The 23,707-nt window shown below is 40.7% G+C and overlaps 1 protein-coding gene across 3 annotated transcripts in view; it reads left to right on the forward strand.

The window, feature by feature from the left end:
- The window catches only part of si:ch211-250n8.1 (uncharacterized), a 32,224-nt gene that overhangs the window by 1,954 nt on the left and 6,563 nt on the right, over positions 1-23,707 (forward strand). For 2 of the 3 annotated variants that reach the window (XM_055654013.1, XM_055654012.1), the window contains exons 2-11: positions 7,908-8,015; positions 8,910-8,985; positions 12,510-12,666; positions 13,334-13,379; positions 16,135-16,193; positions 16,536-16,571; positions 18,704-18,756; positions 19,439-19,571; positions 21,404-21,600; positions 22,457-22,502. In XM_055654013.1, the coding sequence (XP_055509988.1) occupies positions 7,908-8,015; positions 8,910-8,985; positions 12,510-12,666; positions 13,334-13,379; positions 16,135-16,193; positions 16,536-16,571; positions 18,704-18,756; positions 19,439-19,571; positions 21,404-21,600; positions 22,457-22,502 (911 nt within the window). The remainder of the gene's footprint in view (positions 1-7,907; positions 8,016-8,909; positions 8,986-12,509; positions 12,667-13,333; positions 13,380-16,134; positions 16,194-16,535; positions 16,572-18,703; positions 18,757-19,438; positions 19,572-21,403; positions 21,601-22,456; positions 22,503-23,707) is intronic. The other variant, XM_055654014.1, reaches the window with a different exon arrangement.

Below are 23,707 nucleotides of genomic sequence, written 5' to 3' on the forward strand. Positions count from 1 at the left end.
GGATCAAACCCGCGGTGGTTTGGTATAGTAGTGGGAACCGTTATTGTGTTTTTCCAAAAAATAAAGTTTAGATGCGCAAGTGCTTGACTCAGTATTTTATTGACTGAAACTAGACTGGGGAAGCTTAGAATGAGCTATTTACAGGATAACATAGAAGAGTGTTTTTAAGTCCCTCTTTAAACTATTTCTATAATAAATGTAATATTATATTTCTAAGTGCCTATCAATGCCTTTAGCTTAACTGCCCTGGTCACCACACTCCATGCATTTTACTGATTTCACATTAAATCCTAAATACTGGTCAAAGACCAGGAGTTTCCTGAACCATCTTCTTGTCCATTTGCTCTACTGGACAGAATCCCTCTATGCATGCACTCTTGAATCATAAGTAACCATCTCATGAAAGGTACACTCTATGAAACTATTCGCTTCAGGATCAGCTGCTGCTCGGGCACAAACCCAGAGCTTGACTTGCCCCAGCCGATGTCACTTCATTCTGATTTGATTTAATCACTAAACAAAATGATGAACAACATAATTAATAATTTAAATAGAAAGTTGCACCATTGCACTTGCCTCACTGAAGTCCCTTGCTCTCCATACACTGCACCTTGATTGTTCAGATCTATTGTTGGTGCCCAGTGTTAAATCCAAAACAAACACATTAGGTTTGACTCGGATCAGGATAACAGAGTCCATAGGTTTTGTTGGCTTATTGAAGTCTTCAAAATGATAAAGGAATTTGATAAAGGATATGCAGGAAACGATTTCCTCTCACAGAGAGGAAATAATCGTGTTATGCTATCAATTGATGAAAAATAGGCAATATCCATGTCTGACACAATTCTTCTTGGACAGTAGGATATAGTAATGAGGGATAGCAGGAATAATGAAGTGGAGGAAAAGAGTAGCCATGATATTATATGGCAGATCAGTCTAGCGGACTGATTGGCCTCCTACTACTACCATACGGAAAATTTATTTTTATGAAATAACCAATCACTGTTTTATTCAAGTAATTGCTTCAAATTGGGAGATAAAAGAAAGTAGATAAAATTAAGAGTTCTGAATTTAAAAACTAGACTGTCTAGTTAAAAAGGGTGTGGTTGCTGTAGACCATTGATGAGCAGTGAATGCAACTTGCATTCTTCATCATGTCACTGATGTCTTTGTTGCCTCCATGGTGAGGTTTTGATTGTTGTGGTTCTGCTCACATAATTATAGGGCTTGAGTTGCGCATCAATTATCTTGTTGGGCTAGAAATCTAAAAGCCAAACAAATAATCCAGTTGACAGGATTTCAAATGCCATCACAAAGTTTAATAGAATCTGGAAATGAAAAGGAATGACAGCCAAACTATTAAATTATTTTACAAACTGAACTGATTCACTGGTGAGTTTTTGGGACAGAAACTACCAAGCCTCATCCAGTTTGAGCTCGTTCCACATCAGTGTTTTGATAATTAAGAGCCTCAGCAGTAGATTGGCATCACAGCCCATAATGATAGGTAAAAGGGTCATCACTTTCTTTTTGGCAAGTACGAATTGGTAGTACAGGTATATAAATACACCTTCACGCTATCTTTAGAATTTTAACCTTTAGAGATACAGTGAGGAAACAGCCCTTCGGCCCACCAAGTACATGCCGACTAGCGATTTAACTGTTGTTATAGTACATTAGAGTATAATGCTCCCCTCTCCCAAAGGGCAGGCAATACAAAACCTTGGATGCACAAAACACTAGATTCAGGAAAAACAACTTCCCCACTGTTATCAGATTACCGAACAGTCCTCCCATAAACTAGGTTGTAGCCCATATCTCCCAATCCACTTCATTGTAAACCTTGGAACATTTCTCTTGAACTGTATTGTTATAATGCTGCAACACTATATGTTTCTCTCTGCATTGCCTGTTGTACTTGTATATGGCTTAATTCTACTCGTATTTAGAATGATTTGACTGGGTAGCATTCTAACAAAGCTTTCACTGTATCCTGGTGCAAATACAACTATTGCCATACGCAAGTACCACAGGTAGTGCAAAGAGAAAAATGCCAGAGTGCAGGTTAGCATAAGCGTTACAGTACCATGCAGCTGCAATAAATCGTTACATCTTTTGGGAAATCACACAACAATGTCACTCTTCTGATGGACTCCTAGATGAGATCGTTTTTGATGGAATCGCAGAAGGAAATTGAGATTGTTGAGCACGTTGTATTCACAGAACAGGAAGAGGCCATTAGGTTTGTTGCACTCAGCTCAGTTTTTCAAAAACTTTTTATTTTTCAAATGAATTTCTGGTTTTCAGTTAAAAGCTGTTGGACCAGATTTTACTGATAATGCTGCTGTTCCATGTGTGCTACGGGCATTTTCCCGCAAAACTATCAGATTTGGGACTTCCTGTGCAAATATGGAACTACTGAGCTTCCTAACAGTTTCTCTGTGAATTTTCTGATATTGGTCATCATGCAATCCATTGGTAGAGTGACAACATCCTGTGGTTTCACAGCAGATGTGTTGGGGAATCTGCTGCTGAGCATGTGACTATCTCTTGTGACTCCATTCATTTTAATGGAGAAAAATACCTACAAGGGAAAGGAAACGAGTAGTTAAGTATCAAGTAATTTACATTTATTGAATTAATGTAAATGTAATTAACCAGGCAACTGAACGGTCCCTCATCAGCTAGAGTGCGGTCCCGACTTCCCTTCTGCCTGAGACCTTTAACCATCGTTTATTGAACTTCAATGTTATATCTTGCACTAAACATTGTACCCTTTATCCTTGGGTAGACAAAAATGCTGGAGAAACTCAGCGGGTGAGACGTGCATCTATGGAGCGAAGGAAATGGGCGACGTTTCGGGTCGAGACCCTTCTTCAGACTCGTCGCTTATTTCCTTCGCTCCATATATGCTGCCTCACCCGCTGAGTTTCTCCAACAGTTTTATCTACCTTTGATTTTCCAGCATCTGCAGTTCCTTCTTAAACATTACCCATTATCCTTTATCTGTGCACTGTGGACAGCTTGATTGTATTCATGAATAGTCTTTTCTCTGACTGGATAGCACGCAAACAAAAGCTTTTCACAGTACCTCGGTACACATGACAATAATAAACTAAACTTAACTTAATTGCATTTGAACTTAATTTTTTTTGTTTTTCTCTTTAACATTTCAATGTATGTTTAATGGTTTTTGAATGCTTCTGAATATTCTTGCCACTCTAACTATTAAACAATTAAAATGTTTGGCAGTTAGTGGTATTTTGATAATCCTCTGTACCCATCTTCTACTTCTGAATTCGCTTGCTCCCTGGAAGAGCTGAAGCCCTTAATTCTATGATCGTCCGGGAATTTATTTACCTCAACTTTAAATATATCCAATGATCCAGCCTCCACCATTCTTTGGAACACAGAATTCCTGAGACGCAGTCCTGTATCTTGAAACTTTGACCTCTCATTTGAGATTCTTCCACTATGGGTCTTTGTGAATTCCAACTAAACCATTGTTTCTGTGTATAAATGCCACACGCTAACTATACTCATTAATTTAAAATATTTATAATGTCAATCCCTGGGTGGTTTACAATGATCGGTTTGGAACAGATGAAGCTATAAGAAAGCAGTCACTCTTCACTACATGTTCCACTTTACTACCCTCACTTCAGTAGCCTCTTTGTACTGCTGCAGTCATCAAATTGCATAATCTTCCTACACTTTATTTTCATTTAACAAGTATCTGTTGAACACAGTCTGTGGCTGGGACTCCTGCATCCCCCAAATGCTAGGTTGCATACTTGCCTGGCTTTATCCTTCTGTTATCTGACAATTGTCCAAATTTAAGCTATGAGTAACCTGAGGGGTGTAACTGCATCCTGGATCAAAGTCTGCACATGTCAATCTCTCATGCCATACAAGGCCAAAGGCTGAGACTCCATTGTAACTCTTAGCTGAAATTCCCCAGTATGCATATATTTACTGGCAGCATCTTGGGCTCTTTCTAGTTTCTCCCAGTTCTCAGATTGGCCCAGTTATTTCAGGGGAGAAACACCTGAAAATTGTTTTTCCTATTTAGTTCAGATAATTTCTGCATACATTCAGCAATAAATTATCCCAATTATAAAATGGGACTCCATGAGAAAGGCACCATCTGTGGTTAACAAAGACATCAAGGAAAATGTTTAATTGAAAAGCAGGGATTCAGACTTGCAGGGGCTGGTGGTAGACCAGAGGATTGGCAATTTAAGGATCCAATAGCAAATGATTAAGAAGCCCACAAGAGTGGAGAAAGTTGATTTTTAGAGAAAACATGAGTGCAATATCAAAACAAACAGTAAGAATAGGAAGAACCAGCTCGGGTAGGTGTGGGATTTCCAGAAAATGAGTCTGATGACTTGACAGGAAACAAATAAATGGCAGATATGTCAAACGTAGTCAACATTAGTTTATGAAAGGTGAATCATGTTTGTGAAATTTGCTTGATTTCTTTGAGGATGTGACGGGTAGTGTTGATATGAAGTTTTGGAGGAACATTATCAGTGGGGATTGAATGGTGGCTGTTGCCTACAAAAGAGTTGAGATAAATGGATCCTATTCAGACCATGGAATTGCAACTGATGGAGTACACCAGGGATAGGTTCTTGGCCCTCAACTGTTTATTATAATGACTTGGAGGAGGGAATGAAATGTAAGGTTTCAAGTTTTTCCTCATGTTGCAAAAATATGTGGAAAGACATGTGATAAGGATGCTGTGAGTCTTCAACAGGACATGGAAAGATTAAATGAATGGGTTAATACCTACCAAATGTGGGGGAGTGGAGTTCATTCATCCATTAAAAGGAACAAACAGGTGGATTATTATCTAAATGAAGAGAGATTGCAAATTAATGAAGTTCAGAGGTATCTAGGTGTTCGAGTACATGAATCACAAAATGTTAATAAGCAGGTCTAACAAGTTAAGAGGGCAAATGGCATGTTTATTTTTAAATGTTGGTGTTTAATAATAATTTCTTACAGTTGTACTGACTGTTGGCGACACACCTAAAATATTTGTACAGTTTTAATCCCTTAATCTAAAAAAGGATATCGTAGCATTGGAGAAAATGGTGGAAATTGATAGGAGCACAAATATTGATGTCATACAGTGTGAACACAGGCCCTTCGGTCCAACATGCCCACAACTGACCAATATGTCCCACCTACACTTCTTCCACCTGCCTGTGTTTGGCCCATATCCCTCTAAATCTGCCCTATCCACGTGCCTGTCTAATTGTTTATTAGATGCTACTATAGTCCCTGCCTCAACTACCTCCTCTGGCAGCTTGTTCCATAGACTCACCGCCCTTTCTGTGAAAAAGATAGTCCTCAGATTCCTATTAAATCTTTTACCTTAAACCTATGTCCTCTGATTCTCGATTCCACTACTCTGGGCAAGAGACTCTGTGCATCTACCCAATCTATTCCCCTCATAATTTTATAGACCGCTATAAGATCACCCTTCATCCTTCTACGCTCCAAGGAAGAATCCCAGCCTGCTCAACCCCTCCCTATAGCTCAGACCCTTGAGTCCTGGCAACATCTTCATGAATCTTCTCTATACCCTTGCCAACTTGTTACTCTGGCTCGAGGGTGGGGAACCTTTTCATGTTGCAATGCCGCATTAAGTTAGCTGTAATCTAATAAGGCCGCATCCAAGAAACTTCAATTAGATATACAGGTACTTCAAAATATACATTATTTTGTAAAAATCAAACTACTATGTACTAACTTCAAGAAGATGAAAGAAAATTGTTAATTCAAAAGTTAATTAACCTTTTAATGACTTTGTTGTGACTGCATTTTGTGGGAAAGCATTTGAATATTTGGTTGCAACATGGAGGTACGCAGTTTCAGATGATCTTCCAGATGGGTATCCGTCATTTGTGACCTTAAGGGCGTCTTGATTTGGGTTAGGTAGGAGAACGTAGATTCGCAGCAATAAGTGGTTGAAAAGCAAGAAAGCATTTTTCGTGCATGTCAAACGTACATTCTAGAGTCGCATTAGAACTAAATCATGAGCATAACAGGTGTTAAAATAGCCCTCATGATTTACTAATGTTTTAATTGTGTCCGTCAGTTGGGGAGGATTATTTTGTTGAATATTCTTTTACTCTTTGGTATTTTAAATACGTTCATTTTAAGAATAAAAATAATAAAAGACGAACAAAAACATATTAGTAAAAATAAAGGGATTTGTGCTCCAAAATTTGGATCCATTCAAAAGGCCGCACTTAATGGCCTAGAAGGCCGCAGGTTCCCCACCCCTGCTCTGGCTGATCTTGCCTGGAGTGTGTAGAATTTTCAACTAAGTGTTTTTGAGTAGTCATCATCTTTGGTAATTCAACATATTTGCAAATGCAAGCTGCCATGATGTTTCACTGTGCTCATTTTCATTGTTGTTGAAAGCTGCTCAAATTTCAAGACCCCATCAATGAATATAACCCTAGTATGTTTTAATTCCCATATTCTTTAGTCACGAAAGGGGATTCTCTGTAATATTGAAGACTCGCAGATCAGTTAGACCCTGACTTTTGCTGACGTAAATGTCTTTAATAATTTTTCCAAAAATAAATTTTTTTCCAAAAAAAATCCCTATTACTTATCTATTTCTCCCTTTCATTCATGATTTAGTTTGTTGAGTATGGCCATCATTTTGTTTGCTACATTGTCAATTAATTCCTGTTAATATCATGGCCATCAGTAAAAATGCAGTCCCACCATTGCCTGTGTCTTTAATTTTCTTTTATCCCTTATGCGATCCACTAGCTTGTTTGGTTTTATTCCAACAGCTAGGCTAATTTAAATGCCTCCAAATATTCCTGCATGAAACAAATAATTATTTATTTAAATATTATTTTAACGCACTAGCTTTTAAGCTACTTGTTGTTTTAAATGTGTGTACAATGATCTATGTATATGCCATTTTTCTTTCTAAATTTCCCATAAGTTTAAAATCTCATATCTGATGGATATGGCGAATCAGTTCTGTCATTGCTCCAGTGAGACTATTTTATGGGTAAACACTTCTGTACTTATTTATTTTATTGAAGTGTTTAATGTCCCAAGCACATCCATTCCTAAAGATTATGGCAGGACAGTTCTCGTGGATTTTAATGCCGTGTTTGAGTTAATTCTGTGTTCTGGGAGACACTTTGAGATTTGATATCCCTGCATTTTGTGAGATAATTACTATCTCATTCTCCCTGACCATTAGATAATTGACTGAAGAACCATTTATTTCTGTTACAGAGTGCAGTGATATTATCTAGTACACTGCTTAAAAGGTAATAAGAAACTATTTATTTTACAACCCACAAATAGAAATTTGAGAAAAGGCATGCAAAGAAAAGGTTTCTATGGTTATGAAGAGAAAACAGTGTTGTGGGACAAGAGCTCTTTCAGAAATAAAGACAGTGCGCCAAATGGAAGTCTTCTAAGCCAAAACATGATGCCACTCTGCTAAAGTTTGTAACTTGTGCAGCAGAACAATGCAGCAGACCCAGTCACACTCTAGTCCCATATCTGTCTTCCTGCTTGAACCCATTAAGAGGAGGGAGGGGGAGGGGAAGGGTAGGTGATAGTGAGCAATACGATGATTTAGAATGTCAATGAGAATCAAAGTGGTATCAAATTAAGAATCAGTGCAGGGCAGCAGTGGATTCTTGGCCATTTGTATGAGTTGTGGTAAGGACAGCATGACCTTGAGTTCATTTTTTTTACCATGGGTGATGGCGCATAGAAGAAGTGCCCACTATCTCAGCATAGCCTGAATACTAAACCATAGTACTACACTTTGATGTTCAATTTCAGATTGATTTTACTCCCCAGTGTGGCCTTCTACACTAATGACAGTTGATTTGTTTTGTCTACAGCATGCATCCTAAACATCCAGGCAGACAAAGATCCCATCACCGATGGTCATCCTCAGCTCACATCCTTATGTGATATTCTTGAAATTATCCTGCGGAAAGGAATCCGACGTAAGTAACTGCAGTGCCTGGCGCGCTTCTTTCTTTTGGAGATCTGCTGTAACGTATGTTACCATAATGCAAATAGGATAAAATGTAATAGAGTCAAACAGCGTAGAAACCTGGTGCTTCAGCCCAACTTGCCCATCCCAACCAACAAGTCCCACCTGCCTGCGTGTGGCCCATATCCGTCTAAACCTCTCCTATCCATATACCTATCTAAATGTTTCTTAAACGTTGTGATAGTAACTACCTCCTACGGCAGCTTGTTCCATACATCCATAACCCTTTGTGTAAAAAAAAAAAAAAAGTTGCCCTTCAGGTCCCTATTAAATCCTTCCCTTCCTCGCCTTAAAACTATGTCCCCTGGTTCTCAATACCCCTACTCTGGGCAAGAGATTCTGTACGTAATCTATTCCTCTTGTGATTTTGTACACCTCTATAAAATCACGCCTCTTCCTCCTGTGCTCCAAGGAATAAAGTCGTAGCCTGCTCAACCTCTCCCTATAGCTCAGTCCTGGCAACATCCTCATAAATCTTCTCTGCACCCTTTCCAGCTTGACAGCATTTTTCTTATAACATGTTGCCCAGTGCCTCGCCAACGTCTTTTATAACTGCAACATGACCTCCCAACTCTATACTTAATACTCTGACTGATGAAGCCAATGGGACAAAACCTTTTAGGCCCCCACCCCCCCAACAGTGGAGAGTTTACTGACTGGTTGCACTATGGCCTTGTTCTGTAAGTCGAACACCCAAGAGCAAAGAGAATTGCAGGAAGTATGATAATATATTGCCCAGCCCATCATGGGTATTGACCTCCTCAGTTCAGAAGGAATCTATAAGAAGCATTGACAGTAAAATGAATTTTTGCTGTTGTGAAATGGTGGAATTGTCTTGTTGCAGAGCCAGTCCTGGGGCTGTGGAGAAGAGACTACTGGCACTGGATGGAGCAACTTCCACAACAGGATACCTGTTCCAGGTAATATACTGCCACCAATTTCAACAGAATTTGCTTTGGAGGAAGGGACCAGTTGCCTTATCAGGTCTATCAGCTCTTTGAAAAACTTGTTCAACCTGGATCGATTCCTCAACTTCTTCCTTGTGCCCTGTGACTCGTTCAATTCCCGTTGAACATTGCTACTGGATTTACTGCTGCCCCTCCACTTGGATGGGGCACACTTGCTTATTGGACTCTAAGTCTAAATAAAACTGAGAATTTTAACAGGGAATGCGACTGACAGGAAGTGATTGAAATAAATAATATATCACCAAAAACAGCCGATGTGGTCATCGTTACATCACAGTGATCAAGTTTACAATCAAGTTTACTTGCTGTGAAAGATACGTATAAAGTTCCTTCCTCTATGCTTGGACTATTTATTTGATACATTGGATAGGTAAAGGCATGCCTTAATTCATGAAAGAAGTAACCATTGTTCATGTGAAAAGTCAGTTTTACATAAATGGAATTATGTAACACTGTTAGCAATTAGAATCCAGCAACTGGAAGCTTATTTGTGTTGTACTGAAGTGAATGGGCAAAGTATGTGAGCTGCCAGCACATGTGGAGCACAGTTCAATTACAAATATCGAGGGGCAGAACTGACTTGTTATGCAGTTAAACTGAAAGATGGTGGACAACGTGCATCTGTAATTTGAGCTATTCCATGGATGGGGAAAATAAATAACCATCTTCCCTTAATAAAGTGGTTTGAAATGTATCTTTTAATATGTATTTTATTTTCCTCATTGCTCTCAATAATGTGGTGATGAACCACTGCCTTGAACCACTGCTGTCCTTCTGGTGAAGTGTCCCCAACCACAAATAATGTGGGCGTGTTATAACTTTCAAAGTAGAGCTGACGGACCTGCGATATATGTCAAAGGGAGGATGGCATGTGACAAGGAGAACCTGCAGATGTTTGTAATTCCGTGTCCATAACCCCTTAGCCCTGGTAACATTGGAAAATGGTGCCAGAATAATGTCGTGACCTGTCTTGTCCTGGGTGATGTCAAGCTCTTTCAGTATTGTTAGATCTACACTTGTCCAACCAAGTGACGTTATTTGGTGGCAGGATGCAAGTCATTTGCTCCCAGTATTGACCACAGTATTTTGATGATGCCGAATGCCATGAGAGATTATGCCATCAAGTATCAATGACTGACACTCATTGCAGATGTTTAGTTTAATTTAGAGATACAGCGCGGAAACGGGTCCTTCAGCCCACCGAGTCCGCACCGACCAGCGATCCCCACGCATTAACACTATCCTACACCCATAATATTGAGAATAAAGTTAGATTAGATTAGTGTAGTGTTGGTGTAAATGGGCGGTTGATTGTCAGTGAGGGCTCAATGGACCAAAGGGTTAGTTTCCATGCTATGTCTTTCTAATAACCTAGGTGCCAAGTTTGAATGTTACCTGGGCTTTGTTGCATTGAGGAGTTGTGAATGAATTTCAATGTTACACAATTCTGAGCAAACATCCTCACTTCTAATGTTTTGAAAATTGGAATATCATTGACAAAACAACTGAAGATGGCTAAAACTCTGCCCTGAGCAATGTCCTGGGCTTGGATATTTGATCTCTAACAACTTCAGTTTTGAGCAAGTGAAATGTTTTCCTGTACTGTCCATTTACCAGGGTTTCATGATGTGGTCTAGGTGTACAGATAATCAGTCACCTCGCCTCATCTAGGCCCGTCTGAAGAAATTGCCTGACCCAAAATATTATCCATCCATTCCCTCCATAGATGCTGCCTGACCTCCTGAGTTCCTCAAGCATTTTGTGGTTTCCTCAAGATACCAGGATCTTGACCTCGGCTCTTTTGTTCATTTTTGGACTAGACTGTGTTCTGCAACTAAACCTGCTTGGTGAAATCCACACTGGGTATTGGTGAATGACAGCCTCTTGAGAATACTGTTAACAACACCATTTATTAATTTGCAAATGAACATGATTGCAAATGATTCAGGCTTGTCTTTAGCACTCACGTGCTCGCCTCCACCAACAATGATCTGGAAGTCCTCACAAACTAGCAGCTTAATTGTCCATCAGTCATCATGAGGTGTGGTAGTCATGCAGAGATTTGTTTTGATTTATTGTTAATGGGATGACTTACTTTTTGCACACTTTTGCTGCTTTGCCATTTTTTCAGGCATGCCCTTCTACATATCTCGTTGAACCAGGTCTGATTTTCCTGTGCTATAACAATGAAACATGTTGGTAAGATCATATAACGAAAGACATTTCTTTCTGCTGCTGATGATCCACAGTGCCTCAAGGCTGCCCATTTATGCACTGCCTGATCTTGTCTGTGTCTAAAAGCCAAATGCTGGAAGCTTGTGAGCAGGTCAGACAACATTTGTGGAAAGATAAATTGTTAAATTATGATCTGATTCTTACAGCAACGTATGAATGCTGGGGACAGAATCCATGTGTGTGTAATTTTGTCTGGCCACTGCGCAGACAGGTCATGTGGAAGTGGGTAAGATGTCCGGCATGTCTGCTACATTCTTCACGTCCCGCAATGGCGGAGTAAGGCAGGCATAACAACAGCACAACAGCTTGGTCTTGTGGCTAATACCTCTTCATCCCCACGCTTCACAATCTTCCAAAAGAGCTGGCTTTTGTTCACATTGTAATCAATGTTGACTGATCTTGAGAGAGTGCTGCCAATGTTTCTCCACTACTGAAAATCTCTGACTATTCACAAGGATGTTTGGTTCTGTCTTTGGTGCAGGCTGGTGCATAATTTCCGTTTTCTTTGCACTAATTGTGAAGCCAGGGTTGCTACAGGTGCTGGCAAATTTGTCTCCGTTTTCCTGCAGATCGGCCTCGGAGCTACCATTGAGGACCCAGTCAGCAAAGAGGAGGTCCCTTAAGGTGCATTCTTGTACTTTGGTTTTGGCTGAGAGTCTCTCTAGATTAAAAAGAGCACCATCGGTCCTGTAGCTTAAGTTGATTCCATCTTGTTTATCAGGGTAGGCATTGGGCAGCATTGCAGAGAATATCATATAAAACATACAAAGAAAATCATAAACTAAACTTGCCATCACAATAACAACGATCCTGGAGTAATGTGTTTCCACATATGTTTTTGTGCTGGATTGTTCCTCAGCTATGTTAATTTGTTTTTAATGGTGTTTAAAGTCCAAGAAGCCTTCACTTTCTGGGTTGAATTTTGATTCTGTTAACCATGCAAATAATATGAAGTATGTCAGCAGGGAGGCAGAGAAGGGGTGTCATTTGTGAAGACGTGTAATATTGCAATTCATACAGTATAATTTGGTTACTTGACTTTAACCCCACACATGGTCTGAAATACGCGAGTATTTGTGAATAAAGGGCTGATTTGTTGATTTGCAGACAAAATGCTGCAGTAACTCAGCGGGTCAGGCAGCATCCCTGGAGAAAAGGAATAGGTGACGCTTCAGTTCCGAACATTTTTTCAGACAGCCCAACATTAACATTTATTGACTGTTCCTTTCCTCGTTCCCCAGATTACCTCAGCTCTCCATGGCCTTGGAGAAAACTCTTGCTTGCAAAAGGACACTGACGGCACAAGGCCGGGGCCGATATTATATCCGCCAGGCAATGAATCGGAAGATCATGGCTGTTACAATACACCATCTACTCCACACTCCAAGACTCCTAGAGGTATCCACACCTGTTTCTTCAATGCTCTATGCCAAACGGAAAAACCTCCTTTCCCAATATTCAGGCATCACTCAATCATCACCTATTGTCATTTTTCCTTGGATATTACTTCTTCTACACATTCCTTCCTCCTGTCTTCATTGATCCCCTCATTCCATTCATCATCCATCCATTTATTATTGAAGCTTGACTTCGGCGACATAACTATAATAAACCATTTCAAAATTGTAGCTGAAGTAACCTTTGCACTCTGGGTGGTTTGCCTATGCTTCTGTTTGCAAACAGATTGTGATGACTTGTGGTGGGTCAATCTTTGATTTGGGGTAGGGATGGGGGAATAGTGTGGCGTTGGTCTGTCGTCTTGTGAATGTAAGCCCAGTTTTCCTTTTGCCATGTGGTATTCCAGACTGAATGGTGGGGTTCATCTAGTAACTGATTAGAGGGGCACAGGGCTGTAGAGATTGCAATCAAATACAGGTGCGAGAGTAATAATAATCCAGTTTTGACAGACATATTTCACAGAACAATCTCAAAGGCGCTCAAGGCCTGAAACGCATTAATAAGCATTGACCAGAAAAGTACATTCAGAAATACTAGAAAATTTGTCATTGATCAGTCTGATCTAAATCATTCCTCTCTTTAACCTCTCCGTTCCTTTTTGTTGCAGTGGTATGATCGTGAGAGCTCCGTCCTGACCAATGAGTGTTTTGCAGGTAAGAGCTCTGGTAGTTTAGTATTCTTCTGATTTAGGATTTTCTCCAACCAATAACCTGATCAGGTTGGGGCCGTTGTTATCTTGGACGGGGCAAAAACTCCCTGGAGTTTACAAAGGATTTCAATGGAATAGCAATAAAATTTACAATTAACGGCGTTTAGAAGAGTTCTGCCTCGCAGTTCAATCCTAACTTTGGGTGTAGTTGTGTGAAGTTACCCATTCTCCCTGTGAACTCATGGATTTCGATTGAGCTCCAATTTCCTCCCACGTTCTAAAGACACGAGTTGGTTAATTGGCCACTGTAAATTACCTCGAGTGTGTAGGAGAGTGGTAGAATCTGGGAGAAAGTTGATGTGAATGTGGAGAAAATAAAATGCGATTAGTCTAGAATTAGTGTAAATATCATTTACTGCTTGATACAGACTCAGTTAGCCAAAGGGCCATTTTCTGTGCTGTAAGTCTCTATCAAATGGTTTTATACACTTGGAAAAGGGATTGAAATGTGATGTGGATTTGTGAAGTATCTTTATGGAATGGGTTGTGCAGCTTGTAAAGGGGAGAGTTTATGGGTGAAGGATTTCAGAAATGGATGAGGTTGAAAGGTTAATGAGAATATCTGCTTTATCGTTTGGGTGGAAAGATTTATGCAGCATGGGAGATTTTAAGGTGAAGTGCTTATGAGGAGGGAGGTCGGGCAGTTGGAGAGATGAAGGAACGTTCAGAGGAGATGCTTTGAAGCTTCAAAGTGTTCACCTTATTCTCATTTTCCTTCAGTAAATGTCTGAGTATTTTAAGCAAAAAATTATTCATCCTCCAGAATCTTAATTAGCACTTTATTCGAAGATGAAATAGGATTTTAATTTTGGTGGAATTGCAAATGATTCTTACATCCCAGAAATCCGTTCTAACTGTGGTCAGTGGCGGACTGGCCAGGGTGTCAGCTTGCTCGATGGCAAGTGGGCTCCTGATGAAGTTGGCCCCCTATATTAAGTGGGCCCCTGATGAAGTGGGCCCACTTTGTCTCCTGGCAACCAATATTTTTAGACCCAGTCCGCCACTGACTGTGGTGTCCAACGTATGACCCTCACCTTGTGAGTCTTGGTTCTTGGTTTCTTGGTCCTCCAAAATATTCCAAATGGAATTTAAACTGAAGGTGGTGAAGGGAGGGCTTAAGCCAGAAAGGGTTATTGGGAAGAAAGAGCTACTTTAAATTTAGTTGCATCTGGTTGAGTAACTATGGTTGGGTGGAGTTTATTCCATGCTTTAATTGTGCGGGGGAAGAACGAATGCTGTATATATCTGTCTTTGTAGCTGGGATCACAAATTGGATCGAATGCCCTCGTCTGCTCCTAATTGGTTTGGGTTTGGTGTAGGTCTTGTAGCCCATGTCGAGCTGACCATTTAACATTTTGTAAAAACAGGTCAAACGGTGAGCTTCATGTCTGTCTTGGAGAGGGTTCCACCCCAGGTTATTCAGAAGTTTGGTGACATTCGCTTCTCTCTCATAGGTGTTAGTAACAAATCGAGCTGCCTGTCTTTGGACACGTTCGATGGATGAAATGTTTTTAGCCGTGTATGGGTCCCATGCTGCAACTGCGTAGTCCAAATGAGGTCTAACGAGGATGAAGTATAGCTTCTTGACAGAAGTTGAACAATGATGAAAGTTGTGCCTCAGAAAGGACACCTGTTGCTTTCACCGTTGCATGATGAGTCTGACCATTCCAACGCAGATCATTCTGCAATTTGATGCCAAGATACTTGGTTTGTTTGGATTCTTCAAGGTCATATCCACCTGCAGAATAGGTCTGCCCAGCCTGTGGGCTCCACTTCTGTCCTTTCTGGCCTGTATGGTAATGGACGTGGCAGCAGTTCCTGGGATACTCGGGACAGTCCCGACTCCTTCAAAGGAATGGCCATGACGTTATCCATCGACACTACAGGAGAACTGAGACAAGTGCTGTAGCTGCAATCATGAATTAGAGGTTTACCCCTACAATCATCCCCACCATTGTCCATATCCACACTCCCAATCCCTACCATCACCCCAGGACCCAGGGACCACAGAGCCTGAATCCTGACCTAGCCTTCATTGCATGTACTGTACAAGTTTCGCTGTATAACACCATGGTGCAGTGTGGCAGGGGATGTGATTGGAAAAATGATGGGGTACAATACTGGTCGGTCTGTCATTGTGCAATGTTAGGGTACAGTATTCATGGTATCAGTCTGTCACTGTAGAACACATGGTACAGTATTGGTGGGGACTGTTATGTCATTGTATAACACTGAAGTCCAGTTCTGGTGTGCATGGGTCTGTCACTGTCCAACAATGGGGTACAGTACTAGTGGAGATGGGATTGTTGTATAACACTGGGGTACAGTATTGGTGGGGATGGGTCATTCACTGTATAGTACTGGTGGCAATGGGTGCGTATTACACTGGGCTACAGTACTGATGGGGACGGGTCTGTCACACTAGGGTACAATACTGGTAGGGTTCTGTTTCGACCTCCCTGTTAATTAGAAACCCTCATGATCTGAGCTGAACGCCTGATCAATACTCAATGGTCTTCCCTAATTTTAATGAATGTAATCACCCTGCCTGAAAGCCATTGATAGGGAAGATAAGGATTGTTCAGGGCAGGTGCATGAACAATTTATGCAAGTATATCCCGGCTTGGTGCAGTGATCTCTCATTACTCAGCCCGATCCCTGTAGCTCTTAGTTCACTTTTGGCTTTTTCTTTTGTACAGAGCCTTTCCTCTCACTGCTACTGGTCTTGTCACAGATGAAATTCACCCTTGACCTTGAGGTTAGTATTGATAAATTGGATAATCACAATAAATGTTTTTATTGATGGTCAGTCTGGATTGCTAATCCAAAATTTCAAGAATTAATTATTTATCTCTGATAATTTCCAGTACTTTTTGTTTAAATTTAAATATCAAATAAATGTATTTGATTCCAGGTAAAGGGTCTCCTCCTCGAAGAACGTTCAGTATGCAGTAGTTTCAATTTTCATACTATAATAACCTTTTAATTGCACCTTGTGTTAATTGGTTCCAACTAAAAACTGGATGGAGATTGACAAACTAATTCTATGTCTAGGTGTGTTATTCTGAAGTAATGAGATATTTCTGTTTGCTTTTTTTAGAACAGCAGTTTTCTGGATGAGAGCTGGCTCCTTCCAGTAAGTATAGGTATTTCTGACTCAAATGTATAATTAAAGGGAATGGCAGCAACCTCTGCAATGTGTTGCTCAAGATCAACATGGAATGATGTGGAAAGTAATGCCTAGAAATTGGTCATTTCTCTACCTTGTCTTTACCAGCTTTTACATTCTAATGACTTTTGTATTCAACAAGGGTCAAAAAGTTTATTCTAGCACAAATATCAAACTGCTGGAGGAACTCAGTGAGTCAGAGGCAGCATCTGTGAAGGGGAATGGACGGATTACATTTTGGGTCAGGATCCTTCAGTCTGTCCATTTCCTTCAGCGGATGCTGCCTGACCCGCAGCATATAAAAGGCATGCTCAATTGGGTTCAGATCGGGTGATTGACTTTGGCCACTCAAGAATTGACCATTTTTTAGCTTTGAAAAACTCCTTTGTTGTTTTAGCAGTATGTTTGGGATCATTAGCAGTATGTTTGGGATCATTGTCTTGCTGTAGAAAGAACTGCCGGCCAATGATTTTTGAGGCATTTGTTTGAACTTGAGCAAATAGAATGTGTCTATATATTTCTGAATTCATGAAGCTACTACCATCAGCAGTTGTATCATCAATGAAGATAAGTGAGCCAGTACCTTCAGCAGCCATACATTCCCAGGCCATAACACCCCCCCCCCCCCCCCCCCCCCCCCCCCCCCCCCCACCACCGTGTTTTCACAGATGTGGTGGTATGCTTTGGATTTTGGGCAGTTCATTCTCTCCTCCATACTTTGCTCTTGCCATCACTCTGATATGTTAATCTTCATCTCCTTTGTCCACAAGACCTTTTTCTAGAACTGTGGTTGCTTTTTTAAGTACTTCTTGGCAAACTGTAACCTGGCCATCCTATTTTTGCAGCTAACCAGTGGTTTGCATCTTGCAGTGTAGCCTCTGTATTTCAGTTCATGAAGGCTTCTGCTGACAGTGGTCATTGACAAATCCACATCCGAGTCCTGAAGAGGGTTTCTGATCTGTCAGACAGGTGTTTGGGGATTTTTCTTTATTATAGAGAGAATTTTGTCATCAGATCAAGCTCTTCCTTGGTCTGTCAGTTCCCTTTGTGACTAGTAAGCTCACCAGTGCTCTTTCTTGTCTCCAACAGTTTTATTCTTGTTTCTCAGTCTCATAATGGCTTCATTGACCTTCATTGGCACAATTTTGATCCTCATGTTGATAAACAACAATAAAAGTTTCCAACGGTGATAGAAAGACTGGATGAAAGACTAGTTGCTGAGAACTCTCTTATACAGCATTAAGGAGGCAATTAAACTCACCTGAGCAATTACAAATGCCTGTGAAGCCATGTGCCCCAAACATTATGGTGCCCTGAAATGGGGGGACTAAGTATAAACACAGGTATAATTTTTACCTGGTGAAACCAAAATATATTAAAAAAACTTTTAATAAAATCTGATAAATGTGCACCACATGCGGTTTATTTATTTTTTATTTTTTCCTTTTTTTTTCTCTATTACAAATTTCAAATTGTTGAGTACAGAGGCAAATAAATAAATGATTGGTTTTTGTCCCAAACATTATGGAGGACACCGTATTTAGGTCATTAAAATTTCAGCCTAACCTACTGAGCATTTGCACAATATTTTGCTTTAGTCATTTGGTTTCCAAGAGCAATAACCGAGTAATGATCTTGTGCCTCTTGCTACATTGGCCAAATATACTGAGACCAACTGTGGTATCACCAATGCAGATAAGTTAATACATTCAGCAGGAATTAAAGCCGGGAGTTTCTTGTTTGTATATCTGTAGGCTTCCTGCAACTACATCTAAAACATATTCAATTCTATTTTTGTACATTAACCTCCGGAATTCCCGAGGGTGATGGGTAACTTGTTTCTTGCTGCCTATGTGCTTGTGTTAACTCCAATTTGCAATAGCCCATGTAAGAGACTATTAGATAAATTTAAGTGGTAACAAAAGGTTTGAAAAAAGTGTATTGGATCTACTTTACTCTCCCATTCCTTGATTTGCAGTTCTACTACACATTAAACTTCAAATCTATTTAACCTTTAACTCAAAAGCTTTTGGGAGCAGAGGGGTGTACTGTATTATGCACTCTGAGGAGTTGACTAATCCAGATTTGTTCTTGCACAGGTGTGCGAGATGTATAACACGGTCCCTTGTCGAGAGCTGGGAATGGTACTCTGGTAAGCGGCAACTTTGCAAGAGAGGCCTCACCAAGAAATATGAATTGATTGAATTGTATGTTGCAATGATCTCTTTCTGTGCTGTAACCATTCAATGATTCAGTCCCTATAATGATGACTACAGTGAAAAGTGGAAATTACAATGCAGTGCAGTGGGGGGGGGGGGGCACGGTGGTGCAGTGGTAGAGTTGCTGCCTTACAGCACCATAAACTCGGGTTAGATTTTGACTACAGGTGCTGTCTGGCAGAGTTTGTATGTTCTCCTTGTGACCACATGGGTTTTCTCTGGGTGCTCAGTTTCCTCCTATACTCCAAAGGCGTAAAGGTTTGTAGGTTAATTGGCTTCCGTAAAATATTGTAAATTGTCCCTTGTGTGCAGGATAATGCTAGTGTACGGGGTTATTGCTGGTAGGCCGGTCTCAGTGGGCCGAAGGGCCTGTTTCTGCTCTGTATCTCTAGAGTAAAGTATTTAATCGTGAGTCTTAGTGCCTGGAGGTTCGTAAATAACTAGAAAATGCCCCTAACTTCAAGAATATCAGAATTTTCTGGGCTTAAGTGTAAAGATTCTAGACTTGTCTATAAGAGTGACGGTGAAATAAAAAAACTATTTGGTGATCTGGTGGTTTAATGCTGAGACATTAGAAAAAAATTGTGCCTACTGACAGCTGGCATTTCCTTACAGGTACACTGGTGGCCGTATTTTTGTAACGGAGGTTATTGCGGGAAGTCAAGCTGAAGCAGATGAATGTGTCCAGGCAGGAGACATTATCGACGAAATTAATGGCGTTGCTTTGAGAAATGCCAAAGGGGGAGAAGTACGTGCCTCTTGCTCATTGTCAAAGAATGGCATCTGTCCTACACAGCATGTGTTTGTCTTCATTGTTGTACTCCTAGTGCCATTGATCTGGAGTTAAATCTCAGGTCTGCAGTAACAGTTTACTCCTTCAGTTTCTCCACCCACGGGTTATCGTGTTTCGGTTCATTCATAAGACGTGGCAATCATCAGCAAGGCTGTTATTTGTTAGTGATCTTCAAATACCTTCAAGATAGCCCCACACCTTCAACCACTGCAACCCTTGTCAACCAGATAACCAATGATACCCAGTATCACTGCTGCAAATTAACTTCCACCTAATGGTCACGTCGCACAGACACATCTGCACTTTAGTCTGTTTGAACTGTTTTGACTATTTTACTGTTGTAATGTTCTTTTTACAAACCATGTTCTCGGGGTATCTAAATTTTATTAGTTATTTAAATTATGACATTGGATGGAAGCTGCATACCAAATCTCGTTGTGCTTATGTGCAATGACAATAAAATATAATATTATTATTATTATTATTATGCTAATACGTTTGAGAATTATTATCCAGTTTAGTAAGTGAGTGATTAAATGTAACAACATGTTTGATCCAGTCAATAACTTTGTCTTGGTCCATCACAAAGCCAGGTTTGATGTTCAGTCTGACCCACTGCAGCTCAAGAAGTTTCTTTGAAGAATTTAGCGAAGATTCTGACGACTGCAGTGGCACTATTGAGAGCATAGCCTCTGAGTGAAGAGATCTCATTCTGGTTAAGTTTCTTACAATGTTCAATATATTGTACCTCAGGAGAAAAATATTTCCTTTGGAGGGCTGCAGTATCAATTCAGTAGGATAGTACTGAGGCTTAGACAGTTACTTTCAAGCTGGGTTGCTAAGCTCAGCATTGATTCCAATGACTATTGAAATTGGAGGTTGATATGATCAGGTTGTATAACATTAAAATAATTCCATAGAGTAGACACGATACATTGGATTCATACTTGAACTATGATTCTCTCTCTGAAAACGGAATCTTTTTGTGGATGCTGGGCATTAATTGAAGTTTGAGTATTCTTAGATAAGGGATTCAGTGATGAAGCAGCAGAGGTGAGTAACTCCTGAAGTACATATTAACAATGATGGTGATGGAGACCAGAAGAAGTGAACAGCCAATTCCAATTCCTAAGTTTCCATGCTGAGGATGGGTTTACTTGTGAAGAGTGTGCTTAAATACCTGAGAGTTTCAGTAATTTATCCAATATAAGAGACCCCAGGAGAAGGATAATGAGAGGAATTCCCGAGGAAGTTGAGAGGGCAAAATAAAGGGATATGGTCACATGGTGATTCATTTACTAGAGTTGCAACCAGAAGTACAAAGAAATCTGAGTTTGAATTCTATCATGGGAGCTGGGTATTCAAATTGAATTAAATGCATTGAATTAGAAAGTTATTTATTTTTAAGAAGGAACTGTAGATGTTGGAAAATCGAAGGTAAACAAAAATGCTGGAGAAACTCAGCGGGTGAGGCAGCATCTATGGAGCGAAGGAAATGGGCAATGTTTTGGGTCGAGACCCTTCTTCAGACTGCTTCTTAATTAGAAAGTTAAGTTGGTCTCAGTAACGATGATCACGGAACACCCACATTTTTGTTAAAAGTCCATCATTCATGGATTTCCCTTGAGGTAGTTAACCTGTCCAGTCTACCAGTCTACCAGTGACCCCAGACCCACCAATCTCGTTGAGTCTTAGTTGTCTTTTCATTGCGTCCTCTGAGCATTCCTTTTCAAAACTTGTTATTTTTCTGACCATGCCCTTTCCATTTGTTGCTGTGATTACTTCAGGCTCAAACAGTTTTACAGAAACTTCGAGGAAAGCCGTTAAGTTTCCGCATGATTCACTGGAAATGGCACGATGGGTCGGTTTACAGACCCATGCTGCCTCATCTCCAGCTGATGCAGAAAGAGTTCCCTGACTTTCAGCTTCGATATGATACCAAATCAAACAAAGAGATGTCAGAAGACAGGCTGCAAGATGACAGGTGAGAATCTAACCAACTCAAAGCTCGTTCTCATACCTGTGACTTTGGAGATACAGTGCGGGAACAGACCCTTTGGCCCACCAAATCCACATTGAACACTGACGACACCGTACACTAACACTATACACACTAGGGACAATTTTACCGAAGCCAATTAACTGACAAACCTGTAAATCTTTGGAGTGTGAGAGGAAACCCATGCGGTCGCTGGGAGACAACACCAACTTTGTACAGACAGTACCCATAGTCAGGATCGAACGCGGGTCTCTGGCACTGTAAGGCAGCCACTACCACTGCCCACTGATTCTCTTAACTCTTGAAGGCCATAGCTAGCAGTGCACTTGGTTTACAGGCAAATTGGTTGGTTTCCCGATCATCAATCTGGCTTGATCCAAATAAAACTCATTCCCTTCCTGTCCGTCCAAATTCTGCCATTGTTTTGGTAAATAAAATGCCAGATAATTATCACCTTTAATCCTCTTAAACTATCCCATCACTTCTCCATTTTCAACTCCCAAGGCATGAAGACTCTGTATCTCTTCTCAAAGACTGACTGTACTACCATAGCTGCCTCCACACCAGTCCATACTATTCCATTGAATCGTGTGGGCTAGCTTGAGTGATTTTGATTTGAAGTTGGGTGTGGTGGCATTTGGTGCTGAAAACACCAATCCACCTGTTAGATCAGCATTAATCGGCACCGAGCATCATCCTGTACTGGCCAGTTTGAATTTATTTTATTTTTCTCATGGATTAATGGGCCCCAAGGGAGAGAGTTTAAACATGGACATGCTTGGTGTGGTTTAATGCTGAGGTTTTTGTGGATGCACTACTGAGGATTTTCTTTCTGCTGCAGGTTGCTGTATTCGCTGCGGTACTTGGGCCAGGTGAACATTGGAATGGTAAACACAGTTAGCAGTGAGTTGTCTGTGCTCCCCACTAATAAACAATAATTGCGGTGCTACATCAGGGAGCTTGGAGTCGGCACATGGGGCAGTTTTTGTTCCACAAATGTTGAGGGGCTAAACGTAACTTTTTTAGTGAACTAGATTATGGAACTTCTCCAGCAGTTGTGTGATGCTACAGCAGGCATTTTGGGAAAAAATCTGTGTTAAATGCAATCAAGTGCTTTGTACATCACCAGCACATCTCCCAGCTTCGAATCTCAATACATCGTGCACAGCATGGTGATCACTGGGCTTCCACAGGGATGTCAAATAACTTCAACAATGCTTCAGGTAGTCCCGTGTGAAATGTGACCATGTTACCAGATCAGTGAACAGCGAGTGCCTTGTACACTGATTAAGATAATGAGAAAGTTCTGAGGAGATAACTAAATGTGATGAAGGGGAAAATGTAGAAGCAGTGTTTTTGGTTTTCTAGAAGGCATTTGATTAGGTTCCATATCAAAGGTTACTGATAATGCAAGTTGTGTGAAGTCGGACGCAATATAGCTGCTGGAGCTGATAAGCAGAAAACAGAGTCCAGATGTATCGATGATTGTCAGTATGTTTGCTTCCACAAAACTGCTCTGTTATTTCAATTGGAGCTCTCCCATGCACGGGGCAATCTCAGTCAGTGCAGCACTGATCATCTCCCCGACCCCTCCCTGCATCGTGACATTTCAGGTTGAAACCCTTCTTCAGACCCGTAATGTCACCTATTGCTTTTCTCCAGAGATGTTGCCTGACCCGCTGAGTTACTCCAGCATTTTGTGTCTATCTTTGGTGTAAATCAACATCTGCAGTTCCTTCCCATACTGTCACTCTGTCAGACGGATTTCTGGATTGAACTGGCTCTTGGCTGCAAGGTGGCAGTTAGTAATGGAATACAGTGTCATCCTGAATTCATACAGTAAAGGCTAACAATATCATCATCTCCAAGTTCTGTGTGGGTTATAATAACACCCCATGTCAGCAGAGGTGTGAGAAGGGTGGATCAGCTCGAAGACCTCATCTTGTGTAAGACGGCGTAATTTATTTTAGGTGAGATATTGGGTGTCGGATAACGGTGCAGAAAGGTACAGAAATGTACCTTGGCATTAACCATTTTGCTGAAGTAAGATGCACATGGGGAAAAAAATGAAATGGCTTCAGCATAACCAAGT

Source organism: Leucoraja erinacea, chromosome 23, assembly GCF_028641065.1.
Source record: "Leucoraja erinacea ecotype New England chromosome 23, Leri_hhj_1, whole genome shotgun sequence".
Taxonomy (NCBI): domain Eukaryota; kingdom Metazoa; phylum Chordata; class Chondrichthyes; order Rajiformes; family Rajidae; genus Leucoraja; species Leucoraja erinaceus.